Source organism: Balaenoptera acutorostrata, chromosome 10 (genome assembly GCF_949987535.1).
Source record: "Balaenoptera acutorostrata chromosome 10, mBalAcu1.1, whole genome shotgun sequence".
Taxonomy (NCBI): domain Eukaryota; kingdom Metazoa; phylum Chordata; class Mammalia; order Artiodactyla; family Balaenopteridae; genus Balaenoptera; species Balaenoptera acutorostrata.
Genome location: NC_080073.1, coordinates 78,093,371 through 78,117,786, shown reverse-complemented (window position 1 = coordinate 78,117,786; position 24,416 = coordinate 78,093,371). Strand labels below are relative to the sequence as shown.

General features: G+C 42.5%; 1 protein-coding gene across 7 annotated transcripts in view; it reads left to right on the top strand.

Moving 5' to 3' along the window:
* ADGRF5 (adhesion G protein-coupled receptor F5) overlaps positions 1-24,416 on the top strand; it is a 109,417-nt gene that overhangs the window by 30,578 nt on the left and 54,423 nt on the right. For 5 of the 7 annotated variants that reach the window (XM_057555450.1, XM_007193836.3, XM_057555453.1 and 2 more), the window contains exon 2: positions 21,366-21,491. In XM_057555450.1, the coding sequence (XP_057411433.1) occupies positions 21,390-21,491 (102 nt within the window). In that variant the 5' untranslated portion in view covers positions 21,366-21,389. Of the gene's footprint in view, positions 1-5,976; positions 6,215-21,365; positions 21,492-24,416 lie in introns of those variants that run through there. The other 2 variants (XM_007193835.2, XM_057555454.1) reach the window with 2 other exon arrangements.

Sequence of the window (24,416 nt, the reverse complement as noted above, 5' to 3'; positions counted from 1 at the left end):
TGATGAGAGTGATAGCAGTGGAAGGGGTAAGAAATACCCAACCACGTGTGTATTTTGAAGGTAGACAGAATTTGTTGACAAATTAAATATAAAGTGTGCAAGGGAGGACTCAAGGATGAGTCTTAGAGGTTTGGTCTGGCTAATCTGGAAGGATGGAGACGCCCTTTCCTGAGATGGGAGAGACTGTTGGAAAAGCTAGCTTGGGAGGGAGGATCAGGAGTTTCGTTTCGGACATGTTCAGTCTGAGAGCCTATTGAAGATCCAAGTGGATTTATCAAGTGAGAAGTTGGATATACTGGTCAGGAGTGCAGGAGTGAGGTCTGTGATTGAGGTAGATGTTTGGAAGTCATCAGCACAAAGATTTAAACCACAAGACTGGTGGAGATCACCTGGGGAATAAGTGTCAACAGAGAAGAGTTCCAAAGACTGAGCCATGGGACATGCCAATGTTAAGAGGAGAACCCAGCAATGGAATGAGATGAAGCAGTTTCCTTTTGTTTGCCTTTTAAAAAAAATTTTATTGGAGTATAGTTGACTTACAATGTTGAGTTAACTTCGGGTGTACAGCAAAGTGATTCAGTTGTACATATACATATATTCATTCTTTTTCAGATTCTTTTCCCATGTAAGTTATTACAGAATATTGAGTAGAGTTCCCTGTGCTATGCAGTAGGTCCTTGTTGGTTATCTATCTTATATATAGTAGTGTGCATATGTTAATGCCAAGCTCCTAATTTATCCCTCCCTCCCCACATTTCCCCTTTGGTAACCATAAGTTTGTTTTTGAAATCTGTGAATCTGTTTCTGTTTTGTAAATAAGTTCATTTGTATCATTTTTAAAATTAGATTCCACATATGAGTGATATCATATAATATTTCTCTTTCTTTGTCTGACTTACTTCACTTGGTATGATAACCTCTAGGTCCATCCATGTTGCTGCAAATGACATCATTTCATTCTTTTTTTATGGCTGAGTAATATTCCATTGTATATATGTACCACATCTTCTTTATTCCTTCCTCTGTCACTGGACATTTAGGTTGCTTCCATGGCTTGGCTATTGCAAATAGTGCTGCAGTGAGCATTGGGGTGCATGTATCTTCTCAAATTATGGTTGTCTTCGGATACACGCCCAAGAGTTGGATTGCTGGACCATAAGGTAGTCCTTTTGTTTGCTTTTATGGATCACCTAGGACATGCCAGCACCGAGTAAGGAGCTGGGCATACGATAAATAAGACAGGGCCCGGCCCTCAAGGCGCTTACAATCAATGCATTAAGCATTAAAATGATCATTTGAGTGCAGTCTGGTACCTGCAGAAAGACACATACCTGATAGTTTGGGGTCAGGGAAAAGAAACACATGGCCCAGCCGGGGAGAGCTAGGAGGGTCCTTGGAAGAAATAACATCTGCAATTTAAGTGGACATTAAAAGTTAGCCAGATGAAGAAAGGAGAAGGGCAGAGGCGTGACACAGCCTGGAGCATGCTGGGAAAGACACATTTATTTGGTGCTGACATTTCTGCCTGGGCAAATAGCTCTGTCTCCAATGAGGTTATCCCCTCAAGTCCTAAGAGACGCCTCATACTAACGCAAACATAGATTAACACGACTAGTGAATTAGTTACTCAGGCTGCACCATCGCAGTCTGGTTGAAGTCTGGGTTCAATTTGCCACCAATTACAACATCTTAGAACTCAGGAGAAGGGCTCCATCCCAGCCAACGACAGGGCAGCTGTAGCTGCGACAGGGCAAAGTCTTCCCATCAGCAGTGAATTCTGGGTTGCAGACGAGACCATATGGTGGTCCCGTTTTCTATTTGTCTCTGTTTTCATTGTAAAGTGAGTCCCACGAGCACAGAGTGTTCCTAGCAACAAACAGGACGATGGATGAGAGCGGAATTGCTCTTCAGTGAGGCAAAGGGACAGCCACCTTGACAGCACCCTGTCCCGTGTCAGAGTTGAGGGTGTCCCACAAACCAACGCAAACAAGGAAAAGACAGCGCTTTCAAAGAAGCGTTAACCCAGGAGCTGACTGACAACAGGGTGTTTTTTAAGACAAGATGCATCCGAGTCAAGGTCCCCCACGTCGTCACTCTTTCTTGAAGTATCAAGGTCTGCAAGCTTTCCTCTCCTGGAGTGGGTGAAGTCTGTCACCCAGACATTCAGTTCTCTCTTACAATTACTTTCCAAACCCGTCAGCCCGCAAAGTTCTTTTAGTGTCCTTTACCCCCATGAAAATGTACAGGTTCCTCCTACGTTTTCTTCATTCCTTCCAACACAGCTGGTGTCATTCATCTACATCTATACTAATCCACTCAAGATACCCCCAAAGGAACCACATCTCATGACAAACACAAGAAGGTATATTTTAGAGGCATCTTCAAAGTGCCAGCCTGTGCAGAACCAGAGGCAAAGCCAGCCGAAAACAAAGGCAAAGGTGGTACCAAATCCCTACATGATATTACAACAAAAACCTCTTTTCTGCAGAAATAACAATAGCTAACACACATGCTCACTAAGTGCCAGGCACTGTTATAAGCCTTTATACATGTATGGAGCTCAGTTAATCTTCCCAACAACCCTGAGGTAGGTCTTATTATTACTCTGATTTTACAGATGAGAAAACTGAGGCACAGAAAGATGAAATAACCTGTTAAGTTTCTGAGGAGCTACTAGTGGGCAGATCTGGTGTCCACACGCTTAACCCCAGGCTACTTTGCGTTTTCAAGACTCAGGTGTTTTCTACTACTTAATATTATAAGTTTTTAGTGTAAGAAAGAATCTGGAATGTCTTTGTCCATTTCATATAGAAAAAGTCAATACCACAAATATTTAGCATAAGAAATTTAGAATACATTTGACCCTTGAGCAACGTAGGGGTTAAGGGCACCCACCTCCACGCACTCGAAAATCTGTGTATAACTTCACAATCAGCGCTCCGTATCCTGGTTCCACATACAAGGAGTCAACCAGATAACTGTGGATCGTGTCATACAGTCATGTGTAGTTAGTGAAAAAAATCGGCGTGTAAGTAGACCCACACACTTCAAACACACATTGTTCAAGGATCAACTGTATTCTAAAATATGATTCAAGCTATTTGACTCTGTGTGTATGTGTCTTAATATTCTTCTTATTTATTTATTTACTTATTGGTCAAGGGTAGTATTTTATTTATTTATTTTTTATAGAATTACTCTTTAAATTGAAGTATAGTTGATTACTATGTTTTTTAAAAATGTATTTAAATTTATTTTGAAATAGAAATTCACAGTTCTTGTTTGTGGGTAAGATTAGGCCATGTTTTCTTATCTATAGGGATGTTATTTTGCTCCTTATTCTTTTTTTAAAAATTTTTATTGGAGTATAGTTGCTTTACAATGTTGTGTTAGTTTCTGCTGTACAGCAAAGTGAATCAACTATATGTATACATATATCCCCTCTTTTTTGGATTTCCTTCCCATTTAGGTCACCACAGAGCACTGAGGAGAGTTCCCTGTGCAATACAGCAGGTTCTCATTAGTTATCTATTTTATATATAGTAGTGTGTATATGTCAATCCCTATTCCCAATTCATCCCACCCTTCCTTCCCCCCTTGGCAACCGTAAATTTGTTTTCTATATCTGTGACTTTATTTCTGCTTTGCAAATAAGTTCATCTGTATCATTTTTCTAGATTCCACATGTAAGCAATATTATATGATATTTGTTTTTCTCTTTCTGACTTACTTCACTCTGTATGACAGTGAGTATTTTCTATAGAATCAAAAGATTTATTTTTCATAGTGATTCACACTTTACTATAGGTAATGCCATTAGAACTGGATTAAATAATAAGGCCCTTTATTGTGCCACTGACAGTAAATCCAGAGGTAAAGTACATCCACAAACGTGCCACATGTCCAAGCACACCCAGGGCTCAGCAAGGAGAATGACATCACTGTGCTTTAAACCTATCACAATGCACCCCCTGAGCACAGCCAGGCCCAGGCTGGCAGCAGGGAGGAAGTGGAGGGTAAGCTGTCAGGGGGCAACCAACAACGTCTTCCACAATGGCATGGAGTGGGCTGGAGGATACAACTGAGAATCAGTACCGAGAAGTAGAATAATAATATTTTGAAGTTTCATCTTCTTTTTGCCAAAATACTTCACCGTTGTCCCCAGCCTGAGTGCGACTGCTGGTGGTTGACTTGCCTTCGGGGCGATAGCTCTGGCTGGAAAGGAAGGCTGGCAAGGAGGGAAGGAGACGGTGTGGGACAGGGAAGGCCCGTGAGCTTGGAGGATTCGAGCCCAGGTCTCCAGTTCTGGAGTTCTTCCTCTATGCCAGTCTTTTACCAGAGCCTATATAATATATGGCCTCAGCAGTATTATTATTACACTTTCACACATAATAAAACTGAGTCTCAGTGAGGTCTCATAACATGTCCAAGGCCACAGAAATAGGAATCAGTGGCCCTATGGTTTGAATCCCTACAGTCTGACTCTGGGGTCCGGCACTGACACACAGTCCTGACACTAGGAGGGTTTCTCTCAATGCGGTCTGGGGACGGCCTGCGTCAGACTTAATGGAGCACTTACAATGCAGATTCCTGGGCTCTAGGACAGGAGCCATTCATCAGACTTTCTGTGGGCAGCGTTTTAGAGTAAGAAATTGAAGATCATTCCCCACACTGAAGTTTAAGAACAATTAGATGACCACCTATTACTTCCCATCTGTGTTCTGACCTTGGGCAAGTCACTGTTTCTCTTTGGACCTCAGTTTCCTCCCTTGTAAAAAGAGGATGAGTAAGGTCACTTTCGGCTCAAAAACTCTGATTCTTATTCTAATTCATTTTTTTTTTTAAATATTTATTTATTTATTTATTTATTTATTTATTTATTTATTTATGACTGTGTTGGGTCTTCGTTTCTGTGCGAGGGCTTTCTCTAGTTGTGGCAAGCGGGGGCCACTCTTCATCGCGGTGCGCGGGCCTCTCACTATCGTGGCCTCTCTTGTTGCGGAGCACAGGCTCCAGATGCGCAGGCTCAGTAATTGTGGCTCACGGGCCTAGTTGCTCCGTGGCATGTGGGATCCTCCCAGACCAGGGCTCGAACCCGTGTCCCCTGCATTGGCAGGCGGATTCTCAACCACTGCGCCACCAGGGAAGCCCCTAATTCATTTTTTAAAAACTTTTTATTGGAGTATAGATGCTTTGCAACGTTGTGTTAGTTTCTGCTGTACAGCAAAGTGAATCAGCTATACATATACGTATATCCCCTCTTTTTTGGATTTCCTTCCTGTTTAGGTCACCACAGAGCACTGAGTAGAGTTCCCTGTGCTATGCAGTAGGTTCTCACTGGCTATCTATTTTATACGTAGTGATTCTAATTCATTTTAAACCCAACCACCTGACTGCAGCCTGCCAACCTGCCTTTTTCCAGGTATCTCCTTATCTTTAAACATTAGTGTTATTGAGATGATATTTTAAGTGTTACAGAATTTGTAGTTAGATGCACAAATATTCATAGAGTTTCCCTGGAAGTCTGGATGCCCCTGAATGTGACACATTTGAAGTGCAACCCGCCCTTAAGCCCAGGGCTAGGACTGAACAACCTCACTAGGTCTTCTCATATTCAAGATTTTTTTAATCTCTGATTTCTTAGTGCCACTAGAAATGAAACTCATTGATAATTTTAATTTCTCTTCTGAAAACACAATCTCATTTAGTGGACATCTTTCAAAGGTTTAAACCAGGCATCCTACACCGGCCATGAGCTCGAACACATTTGGGGTTCTCTCTGGTTTCATTTTCTGAACTTTTTCTTGGAGAAAGGGAAGCAAAAACTAGGGCATTGGCCAAACAAGTCCGGCCACTCAGTGAATAGGTTTCCAGATAAGAATGACCTGAAGGACTTCCCATGGGCGTGAGGGAAATTGCATACGCCATCCAGGGAAGAGGACCAGGAAATCACTTCTTGTTTTCAAACAGCAGCTAGCCATCGGGGATGGCCCTGTGAGGCTCGGAGGACCACGGCAGGAAGGCACTGGTCAGCAGCGAGACTAAGCTCGGCTTGGAGCTGCCGGACCTGCCTGAGCCCTCCCGATGAGTCCTGCTTGACTCTCCCTTCACTGAGCATGAGGCTGTGGGGTGAATGGCCTCGTAGTGGAGACCTGGAAGTTTGTTAGGCATCTGATCAGAGCAGGAGCTGGCCTGGGACAACGGTGCTGGGCAGGTAACAGGCATTTCTCCTAATGGGGGTCTGTCTCCCTTTGTAGCAGGACCTCAGGGGCAGCTAGGTCACTCTGACACTCCTTTAAGGCATCTTTCAGTTACGACCCTCTGCCTGATTTTCTTTTCTGTAGCTGTGACATGTATGTTGGGAGCACAAAGCGTGTCTGGTCAAGGGCATTTTGCATGCAGGCTGTTGGTTACGTTGGTGAGACTGCGTTTAGGGAGACTGAGTGTCAGGCAGTGAGCTGGGATGCTTTTAGGATTTCCTCTAAAATAAAAAAAGCTTTCCTTTTCTTTTTCTTTCTTTTTAATGAGTTTTCCCATCCCTGAGCCGGAAAATACCGTAAAGACCAGGGCATTTTTGAACTGCTATGTGAGTGCTTCCATGCCAGGCAGCAGGGGAGGCTACCCCGAGTGTAGCAGGAGGGCCACGGGTATCCTCAGGTCCCAGGCAGTCCTGGGAATGTGAAATGTAAGATGCTGCCCCACCCAGACTGAGGGGAAAGGGGTTTGCAAGTCAGCGCCGGGAAGGATGTCAAGAAAAGTGCTGGGATCAAGAGCAGGCAGGCTTGTCTCGAGTGTTCTAGAAGGAAGGAAATGCCGTATGATGTGTGGTTTGCTTAAACCATTTTTTTTTTTAACATCTTTATTGGAGTATAATTGCTTTGCAACGTGTTAGTTTCTGCCGTACAACAAAGTGAATCAGCTATACGTGCACGTATATCCCCGTATCCCCTCCCTCTTGCGTCTCCTTCCCACCCTCCCTATCCCACCCCTCTAGGTGGCCACAAAGCACGGAGCTGTTCTCCCTGTGCTATGAGGCTGCTTCCCACTAGCTATTTTACACTCATGCCACTCTCTCACTTCGTCCCAGCTTACCCTTCCCCCTCCCCGTGTCCTCAGGTTCATTCTCTATGTTTGCGTCTTTATTCTTGTCCTGCCCCTAGGTTCTTCAGAACCTTTTTTTTTTTTCTAGATTCCATATATATGTGTTAGCATACGGTATTTGTTTTTCTTTTTCTGACTTACTTCACTCTGTATGACAGTCTCTAGGTCCATCCACCTCACTACAAATAACTCAGTTTCGTTTCTTTTTATGGCTGAGTAATATTCCATTGTATATATGTGCCACATCTTCTTTATCCATTCATCTGTCGATGGACACTTAGGTTGCTTCCATGTCCTGGCTATTGTAAATAGAGCTGCAATGAACACTGTGGTACATGACTCTTTTTGAATTATGGTTTTCTCAGGGTATATGCCCAGTAGTGGGATTGCTGTGTCATATGGTAGTTCTATTTTTAGTTTTTTAAGGAACCTGCATACTGTTCTCCATGGTGGTTGTATCAACTTACATTCCCACCAACAGTGCAAGAGGGTTCCCTTTTCTCCACACCCTCTCCAGCATTTATTGTTTGTAGATTTTTTGAGGATGGCCATTCTGACCAGTGTGAGGTGATACCTCACTGTAGTTTTGATTTGCATTTCTCTAATGATGAGTGATGTTGGGCGTCCTTTCATGTGTTTGCTGGCAATCTGTGTATCTTCTGTGGAGGAATGTCTATGTAGGTCTTCTGCCCATGTTTGGGTTTAAACCATGTTTTCTTGTAATTTGTAGAAAGCCAGGCCACACCACTTCACTGCAGCCCAGTTTTTCCCTTCATAAAGGGCTAATATTTGGGGCCTTTCATTTTTGAATTACACAAGTAATGCATGACTATATTCGTACTGTAATAGACTATGTCTAACAATTTTTCAAGCCCTGCACACCCGATATGCATTAGTTTTTTCCCCTCCCCAAAGTTATCCCATCAGTTGTTTGCTGTGTGTATTACCAGTTAAATGACTTATTTTTCTGTCTTCCCAGCTCTTAGGACAAGTCAGGGCACGTAGGAATACAAGAAATTGTCATTGTCAGATCCATGTATTGGTCTTTAACAATACCTTCCTCTCACTGGAAAGAAAAAATAATACATGGGGAATGTGAACAGCTCTTTTAATATTTAGAGAAGTTTGAAAGAGTTTTATTCATTTTCAGCATTATTATTTTTGTGTTGGTTTTGGCTTTGGCAACTAATAGTATTCATAACAATTTCCCAGAGATTAGATTCTAGATTTTTCAACTAGTAGTTTGGGCTTCTCTCCTGAAGGCCATCAAAGGCATTCTGTTCTGGAAAATAAAAGAAAAGAAAATTAATCGGATAGATAGATGGATGGATGGATGGATAGATAGATAGATAGGTAGATGATAGTTAGCCAGCTAGATTAAGTGGTTGGCTCTGGGAAAATAGGGAGAGCGTGGGAGAGATTCCCTTTTTATTTAATGGGTAATAGTTGGGTTTAACAGATGGGTTCATTTTCTGTTTCTTTTGGCTTTCTGTAAAAAGGTGGCCTTTTATTTTTTTCCTTCCATACATTATTATGAGACAAGTGAATAAGAAAAAAACACTGTGAACAAGTCAGTATGGGTCATGGAGAGAGGATCTGGAATGAAGTTGAGTGAGCAACGTCAAGTCCAAGAATAATCACAAAATACTTTCAGTTGCTATTTGGCATTTTCTTGCCCTTCCCAAGGTTTCTCTACCCCAAACTAGAGGGCCAGTTGGCCCTGCTGATTTTGGACATTCTCTGGTGCTTTCTTGACCATGCTGTTAAATTCGCCTGCCTTGACTCTTTCTCGGGGTAATTCAATTAATCATTTCACCCTGCTGCACAGTGCTAGCCCCTGATAGAGACCTCCTCATCCTTCACCATGTCATAAGTAAAGCAGGTAGCTTGTTCCCATTTTATGGAATACAAAAATGAGAGGCTCAGAGGTTTCGTTGTTTGCTCAGCATCTCTCAATTAATCTTTTGGGGGCACTGAAATAAGAAGAAGCCCAGATCTCTGCCTTTCCAACATAAGGATAAAAGTCATGTGGAATAGAGAATGAATGTGATTGGCTAGACTCTATCAACTTGGTAGCACCATGGATTCCCAGTTGTGCTGGAAGTCTGTAGACAGATTAAGCTATTGCCTGGTCCAGATTTTAGCAGATTCTAATGCCTGCTGTCCATTGGTATCACCCCCAGAAACTTAACAAGAAGTAAACAATGCCCAGACACTTCCCTGGAACAACTGCGTCAGAATCTCTGGGGAAAGGGCTCGGGCATGGTTTTTTGTTTGGTTCGTTTGTTTTTAAACCTCCAAAGTGATTCTGTTACGCAGTGAGGGTTGAGAACCACTGAGTCCAAACTGTAAGAGATAAAGTCTAAATTGAGAAGCAGAAGTGATACCGCTTCATGGAGCCGAGAAGTTGGGGCCAGAAGTGCCAGCAGCTGTGAACATCATGTATTAGGATTCTGGCGGCTCCTATTTATGAGAGGAACAACCCCCTCTCATGTCTGCAGGTGAGAATGAAGAGGAATCTCCACTCCCCAGACAATGGCACTGCCTTTCAAGTTTAAATCAGAACAACCCCACTGGCTTCCCTGCAGATTCACTGGCTCCCTGTTACTTGCAGAGTTTACAAAATCAGATGAAATGTTCTAGGTAAACAGGACGTGCTCTTCTACCGCCAAATGTCTACGGGGGTGGGGGTCATCTATTCTACTCAATGTCATTTTAACACGTGTCTCAGTTCCCAGAAAAAGAAATACTAATTATCCTTTGCATGATCAGCCACTTTCTGGATTGATCTATAGATGGATAGACAATGATTCAGAGCTGTTTGGTTTTTTTTTAATAGATTTTATTTATTTACTTATTTATTTTTGGCTGCGTTGGGTCTTCGTTGTTGCGCGCGGGCTTTTCTGTAGTTGCAGCGAGTGGGGGCTACTCTTCGTTGTGGTTCGCAGGCTTCTCATTGCAGTGGCTTCTTTTGTTGCAGAGCACGGGCTCTAGATGCACCGTCTTCAGTAGTTGTGGCACGCAGGCTCAGTAGTTGTGGCTCACGGGCTTAGTTGCTCCGTGGCATGTGGGATCTTCCTGGACCAGGGATCAAACCTGTGTTCCCTGCATTGGCAGGCAGATTCTTAACCACTGCACCACCAGGGAATCCCCAGAGCTGTATTTTAATCAGAAGATGTGTCCCTAGAAACTTCCTCGCCGACATTTCTCAGTATAATCCAAATTAGTATCACTCATCGCTGTAATTTTTGTCTCCTTTATAAGGAGCACTGGGTGGGGGGGGCCTCTCAGCCTCAGTTTCCCCAGGTCCTGAGAGTCTCAACACAGAGTAGGTGCTGCAGGAAGGCTTGTTGGGTTAAATATCTGTGTTGACTGTGGAGGCGCTATGAATTCACACGTTATTTACCAGCTCAGCATTTCAACTCACGTTGTCTGATTCTAGTGATGATGGTTAAAATAACTGGAGTCTTGCCTATTTCCTAAAAGATAATCACAAAGGTGAAACCTTTAAAGTCACAGCTTAGTGGAAGCATTTACGTTGATAGGTGTGCAAAGAGCTGTGGAATTACAAAGACAGAGAATCCTTTCCTTTAATCAGCTTATACTCGGAATGGGAGGCAAGGCACAGGCCTTAGGAATTTTAATAATAACAGGTAATATTTACTGAGTACTTATTATGTGTCAGGCACTGTGTTCAGTGCTTTACAAAGACTGTTAAGTCATATAGTTATTCCAATAATCCAATACCTCAGGTACTATTATAATACCTACTTTATAGACAAAAGGACACACAATTTTAAATAAGTTGCCCGAGGCACACAAAGCTGGCAAGTAGTGAAGTTGGGATTCCAGCTCAGGCAGTCTGACTTACCAGTCCAGAGGCCTAATTACTATGCTGTGCTCCAAAAACCACAACAGTGCTGCAAAAAAATCCAAATGCCAGGGCCAGCAGAGTAGCGGAGGAGAGAAATGCAGTGTATTCCAAAGAATGATATATCTCTCGAAAAGGCGAGAAAAGAGGCATGTGCTATAAAGGGTAAGACCTCAGATTCGGCAACAGAGTTGGCTACATACTGTGTGATTTGGGGTGTGTGATTTAATTTACCGAAGTCTCAGTTTCTCCATCAGTAAAATGGGGATATTGCTACTTCAAACAATATAGGATTTAAGGATTAAATGAGCCTAGTACATGCAGAGCGCTTAGTCTAATGCCAGCATATAACGAGGGCTTGATAAATGATAGCAATTGTTGTTACTAAGGGAATAAGCAAGACCTGAAATAATGAGTAAATTTCAGAAGGGAGGAATGGGTCATTTCAGCTGCCAAGAATAGTGTGAGAAGAAGCTAAGAGGTAGCAATCCATTCAACCAATATTTGTTCATATTTAGGACACATTTTGCAAAAAAAGGTACAATAAAAGCTTGTGAGTAGGTCAGCCTGTTCTGTATCCAAGTGTCATGGAAGAAAAATGTAGCAGGGCTGGGTTTTCCTTAGGTGGCGGTGACCATGCTTGCCAGGTGAATCAGCCCAAATATTCTCTGGGCATTTGAGAATGTCAGAGTACTTGAATGTGGTACAGTAGCAATCTATGAAAAATAGTGTTCTAGGCAAATCAATCAGCTGATGGTACTGGATATTGGACAGGGAGGAAAGGAGGGAGGGTTCAGGAGATTGCTGCAGTCTTCCCGGTGATAATGATAATGATGAGATAGTAATGTCCACACCAATATGGAGGCCGAGGAAAAGAAAACACGGCAGTGGAGGTATTTACAGGACTTAGCAAATGGTGGAATTGCTCCTCCCACTCCTGCCCTGGATTCTTGTAACCAGGAATACCTGTGGGGTTGTGAGTCTGTGAAACTGAAGAATGAAGCCAGCAGCTGGCAAACCTGGGAAGAGGTGGGTTAGGAGAGAAGAGACACATTAGTTCTGGATGAGCTGAATTTAGACCCACGTGGAAATAGTCCAGTTGGAAAGATGCTCCTAATATTTAGCAAAGAGATCAAGGTGGAAATAAAGTTTGGGGACTTTTCATGTAAATTAATAATTAAAACTATAGATGTGGACAAGCTCCCTAAGAGAAAGGGTGTCAAGGGAGATCATCCAAGGACCCAAGGGAGGTTTGGAGGGCCTACAGTGAGACAGTGTAGGATGAGGAGGATGGAATCATAGGAGGAGAGAAAGGAACAAAGACTGGAGCGATGAGAGACCCCAGGGGAAAAGAGGGGGCTGTGAAGGAGGAGGTATTAAGTGTGGTCAGAAACCAACAAGAAACCAGGGAGGACGGGCGCTAGTGAAGAATGTCACACTTTAGAAAATACTTTTTTTTTTTTAAACATCTTTATTAGAGTATAATTGCTTTACAGTGGTGTGTCAGTTTCTGCTTTATAACAAAGTGAATCAGTTACACATATACATATGTCCCCATATCTCTTCCCTCTTGCATATCTCCCTCCCTCCCACCCTCCCTATCCCACCCCTCTAGGTGGTCACAAAGCACTGAGCTGATCTCCCTGTGCTATGCGGCTGCTTCCCACTAGCTATCTATTTTACGTTTGGTAGTGTATATATGTCCATGCCACTCTCTCGCTTTGTCCCAGCTTACCCTTTAGAAAATACTTTTCATAATGAGGTGAGGACTAAAGTCAGACTATCCAGATTAAGGAAATTTTGGAATGGCCATGACTTCTCAGGCTACTGTATTTGGGGGGGAAAATAATACTTTTTTCATTTTAAGTAGCACACATACATACATTATTCTTAAAGTCTAACAAAATGGAAATTTAAGAGAAGTGAAGTCACTGGCTAGGGACACCAATGCCTGATGTCAGAGATATGGAGTGAATGGGGGCTGGGAAAGGAGGGAACACAGAGGGCTAAGATGGCCCTGCCGAATATTAAAATGTTGGAATAATTGAAACCACACGGCAGATAAATAACTGCTGCCCCGGGGGCCCTGGAGTGTCCGGAGTGCCCCCTCCCACCTCTGCCTCGGTCACCCAGTTGCTTGCCTTGGACCCTTGCACAGACCTCCCCACTAATGGCAATGAGGGCCCTGAGGCCCCTCCTCTTGCAGCGACCGGGGACTGCTCTGATTGGTCCACTATTGTTGTTATTAGAATACTCAGTATTATTTTGAATCTCACCTCGTAAAGAGTAGAACCACAGAACTGTAAAGGTTTGGACCAACACCCAAGCCCCCTGAGGCTCTATACAGCCTGGCAGCCAACCCCAGGGCCACCCTCCATGGCAGTCGAAATGCATTGTTTTGCCAGGGCTTAGGGAAACCCCTCCATGTGGTAAATGAAAGTAGCAAGATGGTTGAGATAAGAGCAGAGTTAGGAACTTAATGTTTTCATGGAGATGGCAATCTCTTGCTCAAAGGTTAAAATCCTCCAGTGATTTATAAGGAAAGAAGGATAAAAGGTTATCAATGCCACACACATGTGCAGTGTGTTTTAGAAAGCTTGACCCCATTGTGTACAAACAAATGTTCCTCTGTAATCTGATAGGACTGAGCTACCCTGACACAATGCTACTGCAGGACTTTATTTTAAGGCAAAGGAAAATTAAATAGAAAAAAAAAATTTCAAGGCAGTTCTTTCATTGGTATTGTGTTTCGTGTTTGTGTTAAATAAATATTTAGCTTATAGTTCTGCATGTGTGACGGATGAATCATCTCATTAGATAAGGTCAGCAAAGGTAAGTTTTATCACTTCTGTGTTTGAAAATACAGCTCTGTGAAGGCGGGCTCTTAAAGTGGCCCTTGAGGGGCACTTCTGCAATTCAGGAGGGAGGTTATTGATGACATCCTGTCTTAATTGCAACCCTGAGCAAAGAATAATAATCTCAGTCAAATTTGCAATGGAAGTCCTGAAATTTCGTACTACCATTCATCATCTGCCATCAAGAGGAACTTTGCTTTGAATTATTCTCTAGTAGTAGTATAATATAGTATGTGCCCCAGAACATAGGGAACGGGCATAGGAAGATATACCATTGGCTTTTTCAAAGGATACAATACCTGTCCAGTTAGTCACACACAGGCCAAGGGTTAGTAAGATGCATGGCTTCCCCTGTTAGTGTCCTAGCATGCAATGCAATTCTTCCTTTCTTAAAAAGAAAGCCACGCATATAACATCACCTTCTGTGCATGACACAGAAACCAAGCAGTTTACCTATGGGAAGAATCGCTACTCTCTCTCCTCCACCTTTTAACCAAACATCTTGAGTTTTATGTGCCCACCATATTCACAAGTCCTGACCTCCCATTTATAGCTGAACAGAGCAGGGAATCTCCAACCAGGAGACAGTCGTTTGCCTGAGCATTAAAGGGTGGATAGAATTTGAATCTGTGGTGATTATGTTGAGGCGAAGGGGCAGGAAAAAAAAGGGTGATCAAGAAACCAAGTAAATGATGACAGGATTACTTTGGTTTTGCCAAACACTGAAAGATAGTTTGACCATAATAACTACCCTTCCCCACTCCCAGGATTAAGTCTCAAAGATTAATGTTCATATTATTACTTTTGCATGAACACTGGGAAATCTCTTGCACTATTTTAAATTATGAAAAAGCAGCCAGCTACAGTAGTGAAAATATGATAGATGCTTATGAAATAAGCCAGCTCCAGGTCACGAGGGCCTTCAGCATCAGCAAAAGCCATTGCCTTTGTTCCGAAAGCAGCTGGGAGCTGAACAGAGGTAACACATGAAAAGAGCACTTCCAGAAGGTCAATCTTGCATCTACATAGGTGATGGGCAGAGAGGAAAAGAATCCAGCCATCGCAGTGGTGCATGTGAGGGGCAATGAAGGCCTGGACTGTGTAGTCAACCAGAGATGGGAGAGATAAGTGCAAGAGATAGTTTTGATTAGGCTCAGAAGCCTAAGTGAGGTTACAATGGATTTGAAATAATTGTGAGAAATTTTAGACTCTTTGAACAGTATTGGGACCTTCAGAGGCCAATTCCTCCACCCCAAATTTGAAATCACCAGGGGCCATCAGCTCCCTGGCTTTGCTGAGAAGAAAACTGAGACTCAGAGAGGTGAAGTGACTTGCCCCAGTTCACGAACCAATCAGTGCCAAAGTGAGGCTAGAATTCAGTTGCCTGGTCTAAGGTCCATATAGAGAAAGTTTTTCATTTATTCTCATTGATATCCCACTGAGAAGATCTCATAGGCCAAATGGTACCTTTTCCCAATGGAATAGATTGCAAAATTTATAATTTTGTCACTACCACATATCAACTGTGCAATCTTGGTGAGCTACTCATCCTTCTAACCTTCCATTTCCATTTTTGAATATGGAATAATTAGGGATAATTTAGTGGTGTCATAGGATCATTGAGAGGGTTAAATGACATAATCCTTGGAGAGAGCTTAGCACCATGCCTGAAACAGATCCAGTAAATGACAGGGATCTATCACCATCAGCATCACCATCATCATCACCATCATCACCATCATCACCATCATCACCATCAGCATCATCATCACCATCAGCATCATCATCACCATCAGCATCATCACCATCATCATTGCTGATAATTATTCTCCACCATCCTATCACAAACAACTTGTCTGACTGTAGGACAACATTATTATCTATTGATAGAATTTTAAGAATCCTTGGTTGAGCTCTTCAGTCCTGACTGACTCAACGCCTAGCTGCCTTTGAGACACATAGCCCTTACCAAGCCCTAGTTTTCTCATCTAAACAACTAAGAGGTGTGTGTGTGTGCATGTGTGTGTGTGTTAGTGTGTGTGTGTGTGTGTTTGTAGAGGGCTGGCAAGAGTGCTTGAACTAGAGATGAATTCTCATTTGTCTTTCAGTTTTAAACTGTGTATGTTTTATGCTCTATTCAGACACACCAATAATCCATTTTTCAATTTTCATAAAAAACATTCCCAGAATAAATAGTAAATACTGGGCAGCAGACCAGAGGGCCACACTCACATTTTTTGAGTGATAAAAAATAAAAAGAGGTGTCATTTTTATTGAATCCTACATTAGTTTGCTAGGAGCACTGTAATAAAGTCCTGCAGATTGGGTAGCTTAAACAACAGAAATTTATTTTCTCACAATTCTGGAGCTTAGAGGTCTGAAATCAAGGTGTTGGCAGAATTGGTTTCTTCAGAAGCCTCTCTCCTTGGCTTGTAGATGCTGTCTTCCTCTGGTGTCTTCATGTGGTCATTCCTCTGCGTGGGTCTGCGTCCTAATCTCCTCTTATATGGTCACTGGTCATATTGGATTAGGACCCCACCCATATGACCTCATTTTGATGCAATGACCTCTTTAAAGACCCTGTCTCCAAATAACGTCACATTCTGAGCTGCTGGGGGGTTGGAATTCAACATATTAATTTTGGAGGACACAATTCAGCCCTTAACAAATTCAGCTGTGACCAGGCTTTTTGTGCTTCGTGGGCATGATCGCTAATCTTTACAACAATGCTGCAAAGCAGGTACCGTGATCCCCATTATTCACATCAGGAAACTGAGGCTTCATGGGGTTAAGTGTCTCACCAACAGTTACTAAGTGATGGAGCTGGAATCAGAACATAGGCCTGTTTTGCATCAAAGCTAGTGCTCTTTCCACTACAGTCTATTATAGGAAGGAGAGAATCACTGGACCCCTAATGTCATTACATTCATTTTCTTTCCAAGTCAGAGCAAAAAATAGCTCTGCCTTCTCTGTTGATGGTGATTGCTCAGGAGAACAATGCACTCCCAGGGACCGTGGCCGAGCCTTCATCACAGTGGTTGGACAAGCTGACCCAGGCAACGTCCACAAGGAGTTCAAGGGACAGCTAAACATCGCCCTTTGGGCTGCTTTGTTCCCTTTAAACAGAGACAAGGGCCTCTGCTTATGCTCTTCTCCTTTGCCTGCGATTCTCTTTTCTTGCCCATCCTTCAGGGTCTGGCTGGCGACCTCGGTCACTCCCAAACTCACCCAATTTCCCCCTGTCCAACTTCCTCCAGCATCTCGTCCCTTCACACTGCAGCTCACTTTGGAGACAGGCCAAGCTGGGGGCGATTGTTACTCTGTTACTTACTAGCTGGGCGGGCTGGGTCAGTTCGGTAACCTCTCTGAGAGCCTTCACGTTCTCATCTATGAATTAGGATTAAAACATCTACCTCACAGGCTTATTGTGAGAGGCAAATTAAATGAATGAACATATTAATTGCACTGAGGGCTGTGCCTGGTACCTAGTAGGCATTTAGTAAATAGCGTCTTTTAAGCTTACATTTTTTCTTCCACTTTCTGTTTATGCCTTCCCGATGAGATTGAGAACTTCTTAGGGACAAGGACCATGTCAATTCATGAATGCGTAGCATTCATTTAGGCCTACGAATTTAGGCCTACAGAAAGTTCTCAATGTTTGTTGGTTCGTAATTGTGCACCATGATTGATTCTACGTGAGATATATAATACAACCTCAAATAACAGACTTGGCTGCTTAATTGCATCAAAAACTATTGGGTAGATCACATTTGAGTCCATACTCCCATGAAACCATTCATTCATCCACCATTGATTGACTGCCTCCTAAATGCATCCCCCTTAAATTCTGTTTCTATGTAGTTTCTTTAGCAGACAGAGGACTATAGGCTGGTGATGGAAAGTGACAGGAGTGTGGATAGAGAAATGGGAAGCTGAAAACGTGGACCTGCAGACCTCAAACCTCCCTCTGCATCAGAAACAGCTGGGGCAGATACAGATGCTCAGCTCCCTACCCTGCCAGAAATGCTAATTCAATTGGTCTGGCATGATATTAAAACAACAAATCAACAAATGAAAAGAGGAGAAAAAAAAAGAGAAATTCCCCCAGGTGCTTGTTCTGATGTGCAGCCAGGGATAAGAACCATTTAAGCAGATGATGCTCAAATACTCCAGGGAACTTCCTTCCAGGGTGGTGGTACCCAGGCAATGTTAAGGGGAGGGGCTGTGTTCAGGGAGCAAGCCAGGAGCAGAGCCCTGGACTGCAGGAAGGACGAGGCACCTGGGCAGAGGCTGATCAAATGTGGCCTTGCTTTCACCTCTTGCCTTCCTTCTCCCCAGGAGGAGCCAAGGAGAGTATCGAGGCTGGGGTCCCCAGGGGAGAGGGGCCGAGAACACCAGAGAGCACAGGAGGGCAGAGCTGTGTAGAGCTTAGGAAATCATTTCCAGAATGAGTCTCACGATTGCCCTATTTATACGGAGCTTGGAATCATAAATTGATGATGACGTTGGGTCATCAGACCACACAGATGTGGCCATTTCAAGAACAGCCTTCTCAACTTGCAAGGTGTACAAGCCTCTTGACTCCTCCTCCCACCCCCTCGATCAAATCACGGCAGCTCAGGGCTGATGAAGGGTTTCCTGGAGACCAGTTGATTTGAAGCACTGGTTGTTTCGAAGATTTGGGAGAACTGTTCCCTGATGTGTTTCAGGTCAGTTTCACAATGAATGTTCCTGGTGCACATCCCTCCAAAAGTGAATGTTGTTAAAGACTGCTCCAAGGAACCCAGACCCTCATCCTCCAAGTGCAGTGATGCTGAGAATCTTGGCGACTTCCTCCCGGCATATGAGACATATGATGTCAGGGTGCTTGATTTCCCTCCCCCTCTCTTCTGACTTCACAGACAGGAAAACAGAGTCTGAGGAGCCAGGAAGTTGCTCATCACCCCAGGGTTACTACTGAGCATGAGGTCATATCTCCCAGCTTTTTCTAAGATACAGCAGGCTCATATAGGTTGGTGAGTTTTAGTAGACAGTGTCCAGAATTTATAATTTAAAAGGAGAAAGAAATTGGAAATGACATCAGATAGTTTTCTTTCCCTTTCTGCCTCTGCTTGTCTCTGAGTTTCTTAGTTGTGGTCTGCCATTTACTCCAGGAATTTGGAATAAATATAAACTTCTCAGGGATTTACAATTAAAGGGGCCCTACTGAAGATATATTGCCTTGACGTGGGGTGCTACTCTGGGCTTTTTGTTGGATGGATTTGGATTCTCTTCCCCGTTAGCCAAGTTAAACAGCCTCCACTAGCTTCCTCACTGACGAGAACAGCTGGACGGTTACTGAGACATTATTGATATAGGTGAGAATAGTGTGTCTTCAGAAGGCTCTCCTCAAACATAGCAGGAACCCTAAAAACTGAACTGATCTTCAGCTGGTATCACTGTTCAGATTGGTCAGGCTCACGCCATATTGGTTGTCAAATATTTTTCATATTACCTCTCCCTCAAAACGATGGCCTTCTTCCTTCAAGTGGAGGACCCGCCCTTCACCCTTACCATGTAACTGATGACTGTATGTAGCTGTTATCTTTCTTCTGTATCCAGAGAACATCCCCTGCCCACAGTGCAGTCCTTCCTACATCCGTATTTCTACTGAATTGTGATTTTGTGGCCACAAAATAGGTTAACAGAGAAAAGGATGTCAATTTCATCAAGAATTACGTCCAGGGAGGCTGGGGGAAGATGGGGACAGTGGACAGTATTGGCCAGTGGCTATTATACAAAAGGACCAGACATGACCATTTAGGTTGTGACCATTTATTTGGTCATTATCATGACCAAGATAATCCTTGCTAACTCTGACAAAGGCCAACATTGGGAAACGAGAGAAAGATGTGGAGTCAGCTTGAATTCCTTTAATACCTGAGTCCCTCCACGGCTGTCACGTACTAAGGGAGGCTCATTAACTATTCAGTTACTAACTCTCGTCTCCTTGCCTCAAAATGGAACCAGCCAATACAGTGCACTAATCAATGCCTAAAAAGATTAAATTCCCTCCAAAATACCCGATTCATCCGCAAAACAGCTGTTCTCCCCAGGCTAAATCAGCCTGCTCCACGCTCACAAAAGGCTACTCCCTTCAACAAGGAATGAGTGGTTATGTTTTCCCTGCAGTAGATGCATCTGGTCTTAAATATCTATTCCTGTTACCTAAATTGCAAAGCATTTTCCAAAAGCCGTTGAGTTGTAGAATTTTAAAAATGTATTTGATTGCCAGATCTGCAAATTGGGTCAGTTTTCCAGGGCCTTATTCTTCCTTCTTTTCCACTGGGGAAGAGGAAAAGGAGGCAGCGACAGCTGGTGATTGAAACACAATCCTCCCTGGCATGTAAGTCTTGGTTATCTCTCCGTGTGTTATCCTGGCCAGGTCCCCTGGTGCCCCCGGCAACACCTGGACCAGGGGCTGTCCTTCTTGATGGCTGCCCTCTGGATTCCACTAAGGTCAGGGTGAAACCATTGCAGCCGGCATCCCTGGAGCTCTGCATGGCTTTTAGTCACATCTGAGCCTCAGAGAAGTCTGTGAGAGAATTAGAGGAGGTCTAAGTATCCCCATTTCATAGATGAGCAAACTGGATGCAGAGAAGTGTCAAGGATGCAATTAGTTTGTAGTCATCCTGGATCCTAACCCATATCTCCTTAGTCAAGTATTCTTTTCACAAAAACACATGGACATAAAAATGTCAGTAAGGAAAGGAATCTACACAAAGTAGTTTGTCGTGGTCCTCAGACCCATGAGAGGTGGGGTTATTCCACGTGATACTCTAACTTCCAAATGCAACAATGATTAATCTGGTTGCTGAAAAACTTTGTTTTCATTACCAGCATTGCAAAAGATAGCTATAAAAAATCAATATATTGAGTATTCCATATTATACACTCTAAAAATCTCTAAAATACAACTTGTATTTTTATGACAAAGTCCAGGATTTTTCATACTAATGGGTCCCATTAATGTGGGTCATAAAGTCAATGTAATGGTTTACTGCCAGAATTAAAAGAAAAAAATAGTGTAAGATAATAGAATAGAATTGAAAATATCAGAGTATGTTGCACATAGCAAAGGAAAGTACTGTTCTCTGAATCCTTTTGTTCATATGCTATGTACTGAACCACAAGGTTAAGAGTATTTTGTACTGAGTAGTCTTTCCCTTTTTCTTGCTTTCCCTCTCTTTCCTCTTTCTCCTTTCTCTTTCCTTCTCTCTCTCCTCTAGGAAAGGTACCCAAACATCTGCCATCTTTGTCCTGTTTGCAGGTACCATCGCCAGCCCTCCCAACCCCCATCCTTCCTAAAATCATCCTTCCCTCACCCGGGGTCTGGAGCAGACACTGTTCTCTACAGTTGATGTATTTATGCTCTTTCCTTTCTCCCCTTCACTGAAAAGGTCCTTTTGTAGTGCAAACTTTGAGACAGGGTTTGCTAGTTCTTTCTGTGGTTGATAAATGAATTACTGTATCTTTAAACAATCTTATTTCCATTTCAGGCAAGGCAACTCAAACTTGAAGACATGAAATCCCCGAGGAGAACCACTTTGTGCTTCATGATTATTGTGATTGTTTCTTCCCAAGCTACACTGAACTTGAATTTCGAGTCTATTGTTTATCCTTCGGTGAGTAAATCCTGCTGTAAATGTCTGCTGTGAGTAAATGTCTGCTGTATTTTCCCTGTCACATTTTTCTGATTTCCTGGGAATGTCACAGACGGAAATTGCTTTAAACAGATGTTTAGGGTCTTTGATAAAATGTCACAAATGGTGGGAGGGGGTGGTGAACATAAATGGATGTTAAGGTATCTACTGGGCTACAACTTGCCACACTGAAATCAGTGGTAGCGTCAAGGGAACATCCTCCTGGCTTCCCTCCTTAATGAATTTACCACTTCTAGGCCTGAAGCTCCACCCTGTGAAACTGACAACAACACCTATAAAGCAGAGTTTGAGGACTGAGCGGGACCTATGTTCTCAAAGGATTCACTTGAACAGGAGCATCAGACTAGAACACATTTCAAAAGGTGTTAATTTTTGTCTGTGTTATAATCACAGACTGATATAGTTGAAAGGGCCATAGATATCATCCAAGCTTTTTGCTAACAAATTAGCCAGGTCGTTTACCTTTGGGAAGTTAATGGGAGTTTAGCTTAACTCAAGAGGGTGATAAGTACCTCCTTGTTCCTTGTAGGAATCCTTGGGATCTTCTTTGCTTAGGCTACTCCATGCACCAGAGACAGGGCGTGTTACTGGTTATGAAATCTCACGAGACTGATGTGATTCTCTCTGTGTCTCAGTTTTCTCATCTGTAAAATGATGAAAATAAGAGTACTGATTTACTGACCTTTATGAGAATTAAATTAGTTAATATTTATAAGATGCCTTAGAACTGTGCCTGTCACATTTTTTTATCTTTATTGGAGTATAATTGCTTTACAGTGTTGTGTTAGTTTCTGCCGTACAACAAAGTGAATCAGCTATATGTATACATATATCCCCATATCCCCTCCCTCTTGCATCTCCCTCCCACCCTCCCTATTCCACCCCTCTAGGTGGTCACAAAGCACCGAGCTGATCTCCCTGTGCTATGCAGCTGCTTCCCACTAGCTATCTATTTTACATACATGCCACTCTCTCACTTCGTCCCGGCTTACCTTTCCCCCTCCCTGTGTCCTCAAGTCCATTCTCTATGTCTGCATCTTTATTCCTATCCTGCCCCAGTTTCTTCAGAACCATTTATTTTTACATTCCATATATACGTGTTAGCATATGGTATTTGTTTTTCTCTTTCTGACTTACTTCACTCTGTATGACAGACTCTAAGTCCATCCACCTCACTATAAATAACTCAATTTTCTTTCTTTTTATGGCTGAGTAATATTCCATTGTATATATGTGCCACATCTTCTTTATCCATTTATCTGTCGATGGACACTTAGGTTGCTTCCATGTCCTGGCTGTTGTAAATAGTGCTGCAATGAACACTGTGGTACATGACTCTTTTTGAATTATGGTTTTCTCAGGGTATATGCCCAGTAGTGGGATTGCTGGGTCATATGGTAGTTCTATTTTTAGTTTTTTAAGGAACCTCCATACTGTTCTCTATAGTGGCTGTATCAATTTACATTCCTATCAGCAGTGCAAGAGGGTTCTCTTTTCTCCACACCCTCTCCAGCATTTATTGTTTGTAGATTTTTTGATGATGGCCATTCTGACCGGTGTGAGGTGATACCTCATTGTAATTTTGATTTGCATTTCTCTAATGATTAGTGATGTTGCGCATCCTTTCACGTGTTTGTTGGTAATCTGTATATCTTCTTTGGACTAATGTCTATTTAGGTCTTCTGCCCATTTTCAGGCTGGGTTGTTTGTTTCTGTGATATTAAGCTGCATGAGCTCCTTGTATATTTTGGAGACTAACCCTTTGTCAGTTACTTCATTTTCAAATGTTTTCTCCCACTCTGAGGGTTGTCTTTTCGTCTGGTTTATGGTTTCCTTTGCTTTGCCAAAGCTTTTAAGTTTCATTAAGTCCCATTTGTTTATTTTTGTTTTTATTTCCATTTCTCTAGGAGGTGGATCAAAAAGGATCTTGCTGTGATTTATGTCATAGAGTGTTCTGCCTATGTTTTCCTCTAAGAGTTTTATAGTGTCTGGTCTTACATTTAGGTCTCTAATCCATTTTGAGTTTATTTTTGTGTATGGTGTTAAGAAGTGTTCTAATTTCATTCTTTTACATGTAGCTGTCCAGTTTTCCCAGCACCACTTATTGAAGAGACTGTCTTTTCTCCATTGTATATTCTTGCCTCCTTTATCAAAGATAAGGTAACCATAGGTGCGTGGGTTTATCTCTGGGCTTTCTATCCTGTTCCATTGATCTATATTTCTGTTTTTGTGCCAGTACCATACTATCTGGATTACTGTAGCTTTGTAGTATAGTCTGAAGTCAGGGAGCCTGATTCCTCCAGCTCCATTTTTCCTTCTCAAGATTGCTTTGGCTATTCGGGGTCTTTTGGGTTTCCATACAAATTGTGAAATGTTTTGTTCTAGTTTTGTGAAAAATGCCATTGGTAGTTTGATAGGGATTGCATTGAATCTGTAGATTGCTTTGGGTAGTATAGTCATTTTCACAATGTTGATTCTTCCAATCGAAGAACATGGTACATCTCTCCATCTGTTTGTATCATCTTTAATTTCTTTCATCAGTGTCTTATAGTTTTCTGCATAAAGGTCTTCTGTCTCCTTAGGTAGGTTTATTCCTAGGTATTTTATTCTTTGTGTTGCAATGGTAAATGGATGTGTTTCCTTAATTTCTCTTTCAGATTTTTCGTCATTAGTGTATAGGAATGCAAGAGATTTCTGTGCATTAATTTTGTATCCTACTACTTTACCAGATTCATTGATTAGCTCTAGTAGTTTTCTGGTAACATCTTTAGGATTCTCTATGTATAGTATCATGTCATCTGCAAACAGTGACAGTTTTACTTCTTCTTTTCCAATTTGGATTCCTTTTATTTCTTTTTGTGCTCTGATTGCTGTGGCTAAAACTTC